We start from the raw sequence: 13,905 nt of genomic DNA on the forward strand, positions 1-13,905 counted from the left end.
ATATAAAAAAAAGGAAAATGGTGGAAAAGGGATGAGGTTTGTATATACACAACTATGAGAAGCCTTGTATGCTTTGACCTTTCTCCTGAAGAGGGTCAAACTTTTAAGCATATGTCACCACCAAATGAGGTAGACAGTTGGCCTCTGTCTAAAATAAAATATGCTGCAACTGCTCCAACTATTATCAGAACAGGTGTAAGAGGCTCATTTAGAGCAGTAAGGAAAAAGGCAGGAGAGAAAGGCTGGGCTGGGAAGTGACAGCACAATATCTGCAGATGGAAGTATGGAAGACAAGCTCTTACAATACTTTGGAAAGAAATACATGCAGGACATACAGAACAGGAAAGATTAAATCAATAAAACACACTCTCATCTGTCTAAAGGAGGAGGAAAGGAGAAAGGAGAAAGGTTGCAAAAAGTAAAAGATGGATTTAGAAATAAAATTCATTAACAGTGCCTCCCTATCACAGAAAGGATTTGCCTGGTCAGTATGCAATGGGCAGGAAGGCCACATACACATAAAATCTGTGATTTCAGAACTTCCTCTCCCCCTCCCATGGAGAGATTTAAATATTTAAATCAGGTCTTTGTCTAGAAAAGAAGGGAGAGGTTTTCTTAAAATGAAACAAAGGGCATCCTTCTCTCCACTATCCCTTGAGGTAAGGCAGAATGAGCACGATCTTGCTGCATTTTGACACCGAGAGTTACCAAATCCTTTATATCACTGCGAATTCCCCTTACTTTATTTAATAAATGAAATCTCATCAACTTATCCTTCTTCTATTATCACTGCTGACATCAATCTGATAATATTGGCTTGGCGTGGAATCGTGCTATTATATGTCCTCTTGATATTTAATTTAAGAGAAACGTCTGCAGTGGGGTGAATATGTGAAGCAAGCTTTTTATTACTGGCAGCAGTAAGGACGCTGGGAGTGAATTAGACATTCATCTTAGTCAGGGCCAATCTAGTGGCTCAGAAGAGGTTTTCTTCTTAACCCTCTCCTAACTGTTCAATAGCAGCAGGTAACAGCTGCTTCAGTCAATAACTGCATTCATTTGTCTTGGCAAATTCATTTCTACATGGATATAAACCCCGTGAAGAAGTACAAAGTGTCTGGGAGGTTAAAGTAAGGTACTTTGAGAATTTCTATCATAAGCACAGCACTAGAAGGAGAAGTGCCAGTCTCAATGTCCATCAATTAATCAAGAAGCAACAGTTTCCAAAGACAAACACCCAAACTCACTGCAAAAAGCAATTAAGGCCATATCATCAGGATACAGACCCAGAGACAGAAGGTTTCAAACACAGCACTGTGTACTATCAGGTGCTGCTGACAGGTTCCCTTTTTAAAAGAATTATAGACTCTATACTATATATATAGTATTGGAAAGCAAGGGAAAGCTGGAAAAGCTCTATGTATTTGCTGGTCCTTCCACCCAGCTCAAGATCAGACTACCCAAGCAGAGATGCAACTTCAGTTCTTTAGGAATTGGCAGCTCTTTAGCCTAGTGCAAAATCAGTAACTCCACAGTGAGTAACACAGCATCACTTGGCTTTACTGGGAAGAACAGCAATTCCAGATGGAGTTAAGAGCAAGATCTTATTTTTACATTTTACTCTGGGAAACCATTCAAGCTGAACAAAAAACTCAAGACAGAAGCTGATGGTTTCTAAACTCAGACACTTTGATACCTCTGGTCAGATACTGATAAGCAAAGACACACAAGGTCTCTCACAAGCCAACTTAAAAGTAGCTGGCTCCAGCACACAGCTGCAAGCAGCAACCTAAATGGGCCAGTAATCTGGAATTTCATGTGGGCCACAAAATCCAGTGACTGGATTAGCTGCTTTCTGCTGCATTATTTGACTAAGACCAGTGTCTGAACCAACTTGAGCAAACCCCATTAGTCACCACGGTCACTGGAGCAGAGACAGCCCCAGACACCAGCAATGAGATGCATGGGCAGCACTGCCAGTAAATCCTAGGGCACACAGCAGCAGTTTCTGCATGTTGGGAAGGAATCAGACACGTTGTATAGCTGCTTAGTATGTTTATATATCCAGGGTCCATTACACACGTTTCAGACCAAGCTCAGTGATGCTTTGGTCACATAAATGCGGTGTGCTGCCAGGCTGCACTGTACATATATAAAACCCAATAGGTGGTTAACTGACCTGTAAAACTGCTTCCTCCCTTGGGTAGCAGTTGGCTCTGATGGCTTCTCTAACATGTCAGAAAAAATTACTCCAGACAGATGCAGTACACAGCACATAGCAAGGTTTCATTCTCACTCATTATTGCATCCTTGACATTTACAGCAGAAAATTAAACACAATTGAAGCATTTCATTCACATATAACAAACTCATCAGCACAGAACAAACAGCCAGGCAAGCTAACTTTCAGCACAGGATGCTGCATTATCAGAAAGCACTGTGCCCTCACTACAAGCTATGGGATTCCCTGATCCTGCACATCAGCTTGATAACGTGGTTTGAATGGATGAGGTAAGAGCTGTGTTACAGCTGTGTGGCAAGGGAAATAAGAGATGGAAGAAGCTTAATAGATTATCCAAATGTCTACTAAAAAATCAGTAATGTTTAAGCTACATAACCTAGCACAGTATAAACAAACTGCAGTCTCATGAGGCTAAACTAATATAATCAGAAAAGAAGTATTTCTGATCAGCCTCAAGTACTCAAAACACTGCTCATCAGGCTTTGCCACTGATTCAGGTACAATAGAAAGCTTGCAGAAGTGACATACAGTATAGAGCAAGAGGGGACAGACTATAAGAAAAGGTGAAGCCTCATGACAATTTTCAGAAGAACAGGGGTGCTACCCCCAAATTTCAGCTGAAGCTGCTGTATTCCTGTCTAAATCCTTCTCACATGCCTTGCCACACTGTCAGCAGCACACTCCTGCACACCTGTGGTTATTTCCCCTCTCTCTTTCTCCTCTTGACAGCTGCATTTTAATAACAGGTCACCCCACTCTGTTTTTCCATACATTGTTCATGAAGTGCCAAATGAATGAATATTTTAAAGTACTGTGTGTTTCTGGGTGACTCTGTGATCCTACAAAATTTGTCACTCAAATACTTCCCAATCTCAATTCCTGTTTTGACAGCTTGTTTGAAACTGCCACCCAGTTCCCCACTGGAGTTCATGCACTCACTGCACCCTTGTTCTTCCCAGGACAGACACCTCCTTTCCTTCCAATCAGAGATAGGCAGAAGCTGTTCTGAAATCATCTTCTGTGTAAGTAATTAGATTCTATAACTGAGAACAAAAGTTGCCACAGAAGTCCAAGTCTCAAGTGTCAGCCACCTGCTGTGTCACTGTACTGAATTCAGTAGAAACAGCCTGCCCCAACCACATTTCATTCACCAAAAATAAAACAAAATAAAAAACCCAAACTCTAGAACATAAATACTGATGTTGAAAGTGACTAAAATCTAGCAGTTTTCTGTAACAACCTCTAATTTTGGAAATCAACAACAACTTCTTCATTTCCATCATGAAATTGATGCAGAGAGATTGTGTGACCCACGCAATGCTGGTTCCAGCTCTCCACCTGACTTACTCCAGTGTGTCACAAACTCCCCAGTCCTCCTACATGGTTTTATCCCCACACACAAGTGTTCATTTCCCATTTGATCAATGGGTCATCCTCAAAGACTTTCACTTATACTTCATGGTCTTCTGCCCAGTGCAGTTTCAACCAAATTTAACTGGCCTCCTTAGACCCCATAAGCTGCAGGCACTGGGGTTGTGGTAGTGGGTTGTGGGTCTCTGAGGGAGCAGAAGGGTAGAAATAAGCAAAAAACTGAACTAAAACATATAAAAAAATATTATCCTTATTCTACTGAACCTGCAAATGCAATAACTAATCACCCCTATTAACATTTTGCATGGCAGATGGCAAGTGGTTTAGAATAATGAGAGACTTTTGCCCACAAGTGGATAATTCCAATGTACATTTGGATGTAAATTCTTTACTTATCATGATGGTAGAATACTGAGCTATGAGAAACTGCCAGTTTGGAAGATGAAAGGAAAACTACTGCCTCTTCCTTCGCTTGCCAAGAGATACAGAAGTTAACAGAACTGGATCTCCTGCCCACAAAGCCATGCACCATTTTTTCCCAAAGATGCCAAGCTACTAAAAGTTGACTAGCAAAGATGAAGAGCCTAAAGTTAGCAGCAAAACAGTCTCTGGAAGCCAAGCAGGAATGAGTCAGAATCTTGTTGCTGGAAGGAGTTCTCTGAATCAGAAAGGAAGCTGGCTCAGCTCCCACAAGGCAGAAAAGCAATATAGCAAGCAATAACTGAATCTGAAAACACACAGCCCAACAAGTGACCCGAATAGGGATTTTCTTTCTTCAGATAAAAAACATCATCTAAAAACTGTTTAAGATCTCAGGTCAGGAAGGGAAGGCTTGCAGTCTGTAGAAGATATGCAGCACAAGCCTTAAGAATATATGGGTTGTGACAGTGCTATAATGTCTGGGAATTAGTTGGGAAACTGTTGGTCTATTAAATACCTTCCTCAAAAGTCTTCTAAAGAAGGTAACTGAAGAAGTGATATGCTGATTTCATATAACCACAAGACATGAGGGGCAGCAGGTTCAGTAAATGTCTCCTGTGTGAGATGATCTTATAATAATGTCACACTGCAAACGAAATGTTCTTTTTTTAGAAGAAAACCCTGACTACCCATTTGAACAGCAATCACTTTTCCAAAATGCCACTGGGTACTGCACTAGGATCCTACAGTTTACTTCATGCTACAAAGGGATGGACAAAAATATGAGTCCATTAGTATATTGTGCACTGACAGAGTGGCACATCCTGCTAAAGATACCAAAATAAATTTAGAGAGGAGATTGAAGCTGCCATTGTTAAAGTTCAGGTGGGATCTGAAGCTAAACATTCACCTTATTAAAAAAATTCCCTTGCTTCTGCCCACATTCTCTGAACTTCAAAACCACAGTGCCCCCTTTTACCAAGCTGTGCAATTCTGAACACTGACTCAGCAAAGATCCCCATTAAGCAGCTACTCATCCCTCACAGAACATCAATAATGGTGCTTTCAAAGCAAGCACATACAAAAAGTCTTACAAGTCAGTTTTTGGGGGGAGGTTGGGATTTTTTTGCTTGTTTGTTTTTAAGTGAATATTTTAACTCAAGAAATCCTCAGAAAAGAGAAAAAAAACTTTATAAAAAACAATTTAGATACCATGGTTCTAAGTCTGGAGAACAGCACATGAAGCATCTCAGGTGCCTCCTGATGCTGCTCCAGTGTGCTGCTGGTGGCCCTCACAGTCAGCACAACACTGACCAGCTCTCTCCAGGGAAACAATATTCATCCATCCCTGAACAAGTGCTCCTGCCTTCCAAATGCCAGCTTTTTGGGTCAAATTAGTTTGAATTGCAGTTGGTATGGTAAGTATATGTCCCAGACATGCAACTGCCAGGACTAACAAGAAGAATACAAAAGTCACATAAATAAATAATAAATTAAAGTTATTGAAGCCCAATTTGATGGCACAGATGGTTTTTTTCTTCTATAAGGGAGAAATGGACTTTAATCAGTTCAGCATTAAACATCACCAACTTCCTCTGTGCAGATGCATCACCAAGATGCAAGGTGTCCACAGCAGTCCTGCCACAGTCCTTATTTCCTCAGAAGACAAAAATATAAAAGCTCTGACCTATATAACAAACTATTCCCTGAAATTTCCCCAGCTGGGACTTGCCTTTGGTGTCTTCTACCATCCCTCCAAGATTTCAGGAGCAGAGTGACTCAACAGCAAGGACACAGAGTGTATAATCCAGAGTCAGGAATACAATTACTGTTCAAAATAGCAACATTGCCCTTGAAATCAGTTGCAACTGAATTAATGACCAGATTGTTAGAGTGCTACCTCAACTTTGCCTCAGGCTGCTAATTAGCAAACAAGTCATTAATTCACTGGTAACAAGTGGTTTCTCAGGCATTATTGCTTCTGACATCTTTAATTCACCACTCTTTATGGAAAGCTTCCCCAGACAACTTTAACCTCAGTCCTTTATAGATCAGCCCCACACCATTACCACCAGCACACTACACCACACACACACTGAAGACAGGCAGAAAAACACAGCAGGAATAGGCTAAGCTGGGTCATTAATTACTATTCATTACACCTTTCCCAACTCAAGCCAAGGGGAGGGGAAGGCCAAAGGCACAAAAAGTTCTGGATTTTGGTGTGGATCTGCCATAATTTGTAAATACATAAAAAGATACTATGAAACCTGGAGAAATCTTGCTTTCACCATGGTACACATTGGAATATGCAATTCCCAATGTGAGGGCAGAGATCTGCTTTTACTTCCACTGTATCCTCCACAATAAAGAGCTGTGAACTGAAATATTTCATGTCCTCTGATGCACAAAGTATGACTGAGGTTTGTTTTAACAGCTGCACAAATATCCATGCTTTTGAAAACAATTTGGATTTGGCCTGCCAACAAACCCTGATCTAAGGGCTTTATAAAGGCAACATTACTACAGAAAACAAGTGCTTTTCTTGTAAAAATCGATAGCAACAGAAACATCCCTAACAGACTACATGGAGTTTTTGGCACCTCTTCCTTTGCTATTTGAGTCCTTGCTATTCAGATCTTATTTTATAAATGCCCAAGTATCCACCCATGTAGCAGTGAAGAAATGCTCCTGCAGTTTTGAAGAGACACCAGTTTTTCAGACCTAACAGAACTGCAATCTCAGTTCATTGGACTCATCCCTCATCATGCATGAGAGGAATCACAATACTGTGAATATTAGATTGAATGTTACTCATTTTACTAACTGGGCAAAACAAAAATCTTATTTAGAAGCAGCATCTTAGTAATCCTCAAGACTGAACTTCAAAAAGAACATTCAACAGCTTGGATAAAGCACACAATCTAATAAATTCTCAAGATTTAAAATTTGGTTCAAAAAAAGAATAATCTGGCCCAACTGGAAAATTTATGCAAATCCACTGCACATATTCAACTTCTGTTTCCGCATATCGTATTCCTAAAGCTGTAGGGGAATATATGTTGCTAGGAAATCAATGCACTGGTACAAGCAGTTCGTTAGCAATAGGCTTCCCAGAATTCATAAGGAAAATGAGTGAAAAGCTGTGTGAAGCAGAACTGAAAGTGGCCAGAAACTTTTACTTCCAGTAAAATGTACACCAGGTAAAATGACACAAAGTCAAAATTCACCCATATACTTTTGCCCTCTTCTGAAATAAATTTGAGGAAACTCATGCATTATAATCTCTTAGAGAATATTTTAATTTCCTACTAAGAGCAACTTCATAAAAGTGAGAAACAGAAAAGCTTTGACTAATAACCAATCTCTTTATTTGAAGATTATGAAACAGACTTAGTGTAGACAGAAGAAGGAACAGCTAGCACAAACCAAGCACCAAGGGAAGAACAGGACTGGGATGAAGTCAAATAATTTTGGTGAAGGTATCATCATTGCAGGGCACAAAAGGACTATGCTGAGGTAAGGCTATGGATAAGCTTTCAGCAATAATCAATCTCTTACTCCTGAAAACTCTTAAATCCCTGTTGGAGAGGTTCTTAATTTCAACACTAAATTAATCATTTATCTAATCTAATGATAGGAGAAATCCCAGAGCAATTTTGTTTGAAAACTATGATGTCTTTACCCTTCTCCTTTGGCTTCACAACTGTCCATATAATAACTGTTTCAGACCTTGTCTCCTGGACACAGTCCTCTGCTGAAATACCCAAAGCCTCACAGTAGACTTCAAGATTAACAAACTCAATATAAACTCACATGACTACTTTATAAACTTTCCATATCTACATAAAGAAACAAAAATAGGTAGTTTCACTAGGTTCCAGCTAATCTTGCCATTCTGAGGGGCCATCAGCCTCATAAAATCTTGTGTAATTCAATAAAACCTTTATTTCCATGAGCACTGAAAGCAAGCCATACATTCCCTGTTGCCAGCAGACAATCCATCTATAATCTTTCTTCCCCCACTCTCACTGAGTCAGTGTGGTTTTCTACTCCACATTCAGCCAGGAGGATACTTACTGCTTGCTGGTTTCTCTAATGTAATCACTTTAAATACTCATGTCCATTAAGTTTAAAGATCTTAGGACCATTAAATGAAACTCTCACATAGTAGGTCCTACATGGAGTAAATCTCTTTGGCAGTTTCTCCATTGGAAAGCTGCCTTGGATTCACAGCTGATCTCCACCAGGATAAGATTAACTGAGATTCTTTATGCACTCCTTCATAACAGCACAAAGCATATGCAGTCCTCTCAGCACAACATGCAAAGCAACAGAGTCATCAGCAAGCAGCTTCAGAAACAGTTCTGAAAGCTACAGGGAGATTTCAGAGGGAAACTCAGCTTCAGAACAATTTTATCTTTTAACAGCTTCCTAATCCCCTCACCCAACTCCTGCAGCTTTACCTGTTAGAGTCACACCCCCACCCAGGCCAATTCTTGCATCTAAAAGTAACAACTACAAAAAATAAATAATTTTTTAAGAAGTGATAAGACAACCTTCACAAAAGAAAATAAATCACAAAAAAACCCCCTCAAAAACACCAACAAAACCAAACCCCAAACCAGCATACTGAGGATAAATCTAGAGTGCTGCACTAAGCCATAACCTCTTTACTGATGTTTTTTTCCTTCCCCTTAACAGATTCGGGACTGTAATAACATTTAATCCTCAGAAGCTAATCTAAATGTAACACTCAAAAGAAGACAAAGACAACGCAACAGAAAGAAAATTTGGCCACTGCCTTTTGGGAGTCCTGCTTTATCCCTGGAGCGAGTGCATTAATACAGCTTGGAATGAAATGCCATTTTATTCTCTGTAGCAGGGAGGGGATTAGCAAGTTGTCTTCTCTAAACCCAGTCTGAGTCATGGCTCTATGAACACTGAGAAAAGGATGTGGAATGAAGGGAAGGGTGGGGAGCACTGGCTTTTTATTTACACGCTGCTTCCTTTGTGGGTGGTTACTGATGTGCATAGTTTGCTAAACAGGGAAAGAAGGCAGGGGAAGTTCTAGGTCCCCTGACTTTAATTCTGTTAGTTAACAAAAGAGAAAAATAACAATGCACCAATTATAACAACATAGTTGAGACAATATGTCCATGGCAACTGTCCAATTCACCACAGCAGAGAAGCAACAAGAGCAAGTTGCTTAAGGCGCTGAAAGCTGTGCTCAGTGGTATCTTGTTGCTAAGATCTTTTTGCTGGGAGGAAATAAAACAGGTTAGACAGAGCCCAGAAGAAAGGAGAAGGAGACACTCTGATAGGAGGTATGTGGAGATGAGAGCAGGCTGGCTTCAGGTAAAGAGATGAGGAACAAAGTCCATTGCACAAGTCAGGCCATGCAGGCATCAAGCCTTGAAGTGGAAACCAAGAGCTAATGACTGTGTCAGTGATTTAATATGAAGCTCAGCACTAAGTACTTCACTTCTGTTTTTATACAAAGGGAGACAGGAAGGTTTACTTGCCTACCTCTCAGGCATGCTGTGAAGGGTCACTGGTGGAAAGGTGTACAATATTCCTAAATCCTGCAATGCTTGACAAACCACTAAGGAGTGGAAACAGTCCATGGAATGCTTGACCACTTGTGCAGAGCTGTAAGTGTTGATAAAAGAATTACAAAAGTCATTAAATGCCAAGAAAACACTGGGGTTTTGTTTCAGATATTTCTTTTTGCTTTGACACAGATTCTGGAAAACAGAGTACTCACTGTGGAAAGAGCCCCAGCCCTATTTCCCTTTTCCTCCATCAGCTCTGCTGATACACCTTGGCAGAGAGCAAATACAGACTGGTCTCACAGGGCACAAGTGCCAGGGGCAGGTCTTCACAGTGTAACAGGGATAACAGAAGCTCAGGAAGAGACACTGTGGTGAAGGATGTGGACTCTCTGCAGTTGGAGAAAGTGCAACTCCTGGCTTCCTTTCCTTAAGGAGATATCATAGTCCAGCACTGGAAAGGGGCAGACCTGTACTTCATTCATACTTTGGCTGAAATTCCACTTCACAAAGTTTTGCAGGAGTGTCAGTTTATTCCTGTGAACCAAAGAACTAGATCTGCATAAATCAGTCTAACCTATCTTAGCACCAACTGTGCTAGTATGTCTAATATGAAAGTGCAAAAGAGGATAAGCAAACTACTCATTCCAGTGAAGTCACAGGATCTTGTAGGCTCTTACAATAAGCAGGCTGTAGAATGACTTGAATGTAGGATGCCTGACAAGAGAACCTCACAACTCACAGACTTCAAGTCCTACCAGCTGAGCATGGATGCCAGTGTAGGAAGGAACCTTCCCCTGACCCTGTCCCAGCCTATCATGACCCAGGTGTGAGGCACAGGAACATTTCAGGAGTGTTTGTACAGTGTGCTGTACACAAAGCAGCAATCTGAAAAGGGTCACTGCATGCTGATGGAAGTGACACACTGCAGGCTGATGGGGGAAAGCAATGATTCTTCCAGCATGTACAATTATCAAAGGGCATTATCAGTCCCAGACCATGAACTCCAAAGCTCAGCTCAGTGCAATCCTGGCTACTGCTGGCAATTTCTATTGCGAAGAACTAGAATGCAAGATACTCAACTTCACCCTCAGCTTCACTCGCGCCACTCATCTTGTCCCTTTTCAAGATACCTCCAGCCACGTTATTTTTTCACACAAAATTCCATTAGGGCAGGTGCCTCTTTTTGCTGCAAAGAATCTCTCCCTTTATAATGGCTCAAGTTCATAGTGCCATCAAATTCAAGAGCACTGTACAATAAGGCCAGAAGCCAGGGACTGTTGGATGATAAGGGCTCAAAGAAAAGGGGAAGACACCCTTAAGAGACCACAAGCACACACTCTGAATCTTGAAAGAAAGAATTCATTAGCATTTGTGTTGGTCTCTGCCACTAACCTTTGCAAGAAATGGTTGCATTCCTGAATTTCCTACATTACCAGTCTTTGTTTCCACAAGAAACAGAACAGACCAAAGGAAACTGAAACGTCAGGAACCAACCTTCAGACTACTTATAAAAAAATAAGGTAGTTACATGCTGTACTAGTAAGTGAAGAACACAATCCCAGGTCCCAGTTACTTCCTTTACCAAGTCACAAGGATAAATCACCACTACACAAGTTCACAACAACTGATGACACATTTGCAGAAGCAAATCCAAGAAAATATTCCATTGATGAAAGATTATAAGAAAGTTATGTCCTATGAATTTTTTAAATTTTATTTTAAAAGAGAATTTAAAATTCTGCTATGGAAAACAGGATGGAAATGCAAATGATGTGTTAGCTGCCTTGTTTTGGCTTCTTTAGCAACTTATTGCTTGACTGTCCAAACAAAAATGTGAAATTACAACAGGTTATGTGACGGTTTGGCAGTTAAACATAATTTTGAATAAAGACAGCACAATATACTGCACACCCCACTAATATATTCATCACTACTATATTATCTATTTATGCAATTAAGTATTGTAGAGTCTGGATTGGACCCAACCGGACTACATATGCTGCTACTCCAGTTTATTGCATGTTGGCCAACTGTTTACCCAACTGAGATTCGAGTGCTGCTCTTGATAGCGTAATTGCTTTAGCCTCATTAATATTTAAGAATTATAGAAAATATTTTTTCTTGGGCAGCTGTTAGTGCATGTGGAACAATAAGTTATATAACACTACTGACAAATACAAACATAATTTAAACACTATATATGCTCACAGTAAAAAGGCAACATTAAAGGTCTACTTGTTGTACTAAGGCAAATAAAAAAGACCAGAAAAATCATTGCACCCATTCTAAGAAAACATTCATGAAAATTACAACTCTAATTTGAAACTAACAGGGATGAGATTTAGACTGTTTATCTTGTTTTCCCCTGGACAATGAAAACTTTAGAAGTGGTGCCATTCTTCCTACACCCATGCACCAGCCCAGTGCTACAGTGTGTGGGTTAAGTACAATGGGTCAAAGTTAGAACAGATTAAACATGTTCCATTGCTATTCTGAAAACCCTAGTAAATATTCCTATTTAATATTAATTTTTTAAGTCACTCTCTTCTCCCTCATGCTTCCTTGCAAGATCTATCAACTTTATACTAAACCCTGCAAGCTTAGCACAGAAAGAGAAGATGTCAGCTTGCACCTCCTCAGCCCCCTCAGTACCTGACAGGAGGTAACTTCACACTGTGTTTACAGGAACATCCAGAAGCCACACACAAAATGTTATGAAATGCAACTGGAACTGCTGAAAAGAACAAAAATGGTTCCTCACTTTATCCGTTCCTCTGCCTTGGCGGCTGCCTCCTGATACTGCTCAGATGTCATCTTGTAGATCTCTGCATTCTGAAACAAAGAATAGAATGCTCAGCTCTAAAAATTAAAGGCATCTCAGATCTTATCTTATCTTGTCACAAAGTCATCTTCTATAATTAATAACAATTTCCAACAACAAACAGAATATTCAGTTCAAAGAATGCCAGAAATACTTACGAGTCGATTTTATTTTCAACAAAATGTATCAAGGCCATAACACATCCCTCATTCCAAGGCTCACTTTTGTCAAAGGAAAAAGGGGGAAAAGGTCACTACCAACCAACCATGAGCTTTGGTTATTCCATGCAACCACTAAAACAAGGTGTTTCCAGCACAGAGCTATTTTGAGTTTGGTCATGTTTTGTTCTCTACTTTCATTAATTGCTGTGAAGGATCTTGTAAGTCACTGACATGCAAGTATCAAAACTGGCTGCTAACACTGGAAAATCCATTCTACATTTCAGTGCTTCTACTTATGTTACTTATTCTTTAAAAGAAAATTATGCAGCCTGTTTCCCTTCTAACAACATAGGGAGGTGTATCAGGTCTCAGCTAAGGCGCTGCCAAACACAGGCTTGAGTGTCTTGCTGCAGGGCTTAAGAGGTTTGCAGCATTAAATTCTCCTGAACTTGCACAGAAAGAGTTTTAGCTCACAACTGCTCAGTCACTGAATGTGGAGGATGAATTCCTCCTCTGGGCTGCACTGAGGAGCCTCCCAGGCACAATCAGCAGGAGGGAAGGGCTGCACTCCCCCAGTGAGTGCACTACAGGTCTGTGTCACTAAGCTGCTGATAAAGCTGCTTTAGGCAAAGCCTCTGGACTCCACTGGCAACTGCCTGGCACAAAGCTCATCTGCAAGGCTCTTACTCTGAAAAGGCACAAGCAGAAAATATGCAATAATCAATCAAAAAAAAGTGACAAAATGGTATTGAAAGCGAGGACAGCTATTCATTTAGGGCCGGTTCGAGCTGCTATCTCGTCTCTCCCCAAATTTGGTCATTTTATATAGAATACTATTCTTGCCCTTCTTCATTTATTTTCCCATAAATGCAGCTGGTCCTGCACATGATGAGCCAACATACGCTGTTCAATGGTTGGAAAAAGGAAAGGACAGATATAACTCAAGTTCTATTAGTGGTTCTGCCACTTGTGCAATCTTGGGCAAGTCACCATTTTCCATCTGCAAGTGAGGGATAACAGCTGCCTGTATCTCTGAAGTTGTGTGAAGCTCAGCTAATTGAAAGGTTTATAAAGGTTTTCAGAACCTGGGCTTCAAGGTGCTATATAAGCGTTTTATCTTTAGTGCCTGAATTTATGTTACATACCAAAAGAAACACAGAACAGATTTTGCTTTTCAAATTTTGACCTAGGAGACAGATTTAAACTGAGGAATCATGAAGGACTAACCACTTCAAAATGCATTTTACCAACAAATTATCATTAATGTTTTTGTTTACTTACTTATTACAGAGTGGTCAAACTTCAATGCTATTAAATCCATTTTTCTCCTTCCTA

General features: G+C 40.3%; 1 protein-coding gene across 1 annotated transcript in view; it reads right to left on the reverse strand.

Moving 5' to 3' along the window:
* CHCHD6 (coiled-coil-helix-coiled-coil-helix domain containing 6) overlaps nucleotides 1–13,905 on the reverse strand; it is a 109,054-nt gene that overhangs the window by 39,707 nt on the left and 55,442 nt on the right. Inside the window, 1 exon segment of the mRNA XM_059480175.1 lies at nucleotides 12,350–12,420. Coding sequence (XP_059336158.1) covers nucleotides 12,350–12,420 — 71 coding nt within the window.

Source organism: Ammospiza nelsoni, chromosome 11 (genome assembly GCF_027579445.1).
Source record: "Ammospiza nelsoni isolate bAmmNel1 chromosome 11, bAmmNel1.pri, whole genome shotgun sequence".
NCBI lineage: Eukaryota > Metazoa > Chordata > Aves > Passeriformes > Passerellidae > Ammospiza > Ammospiza nelsoni.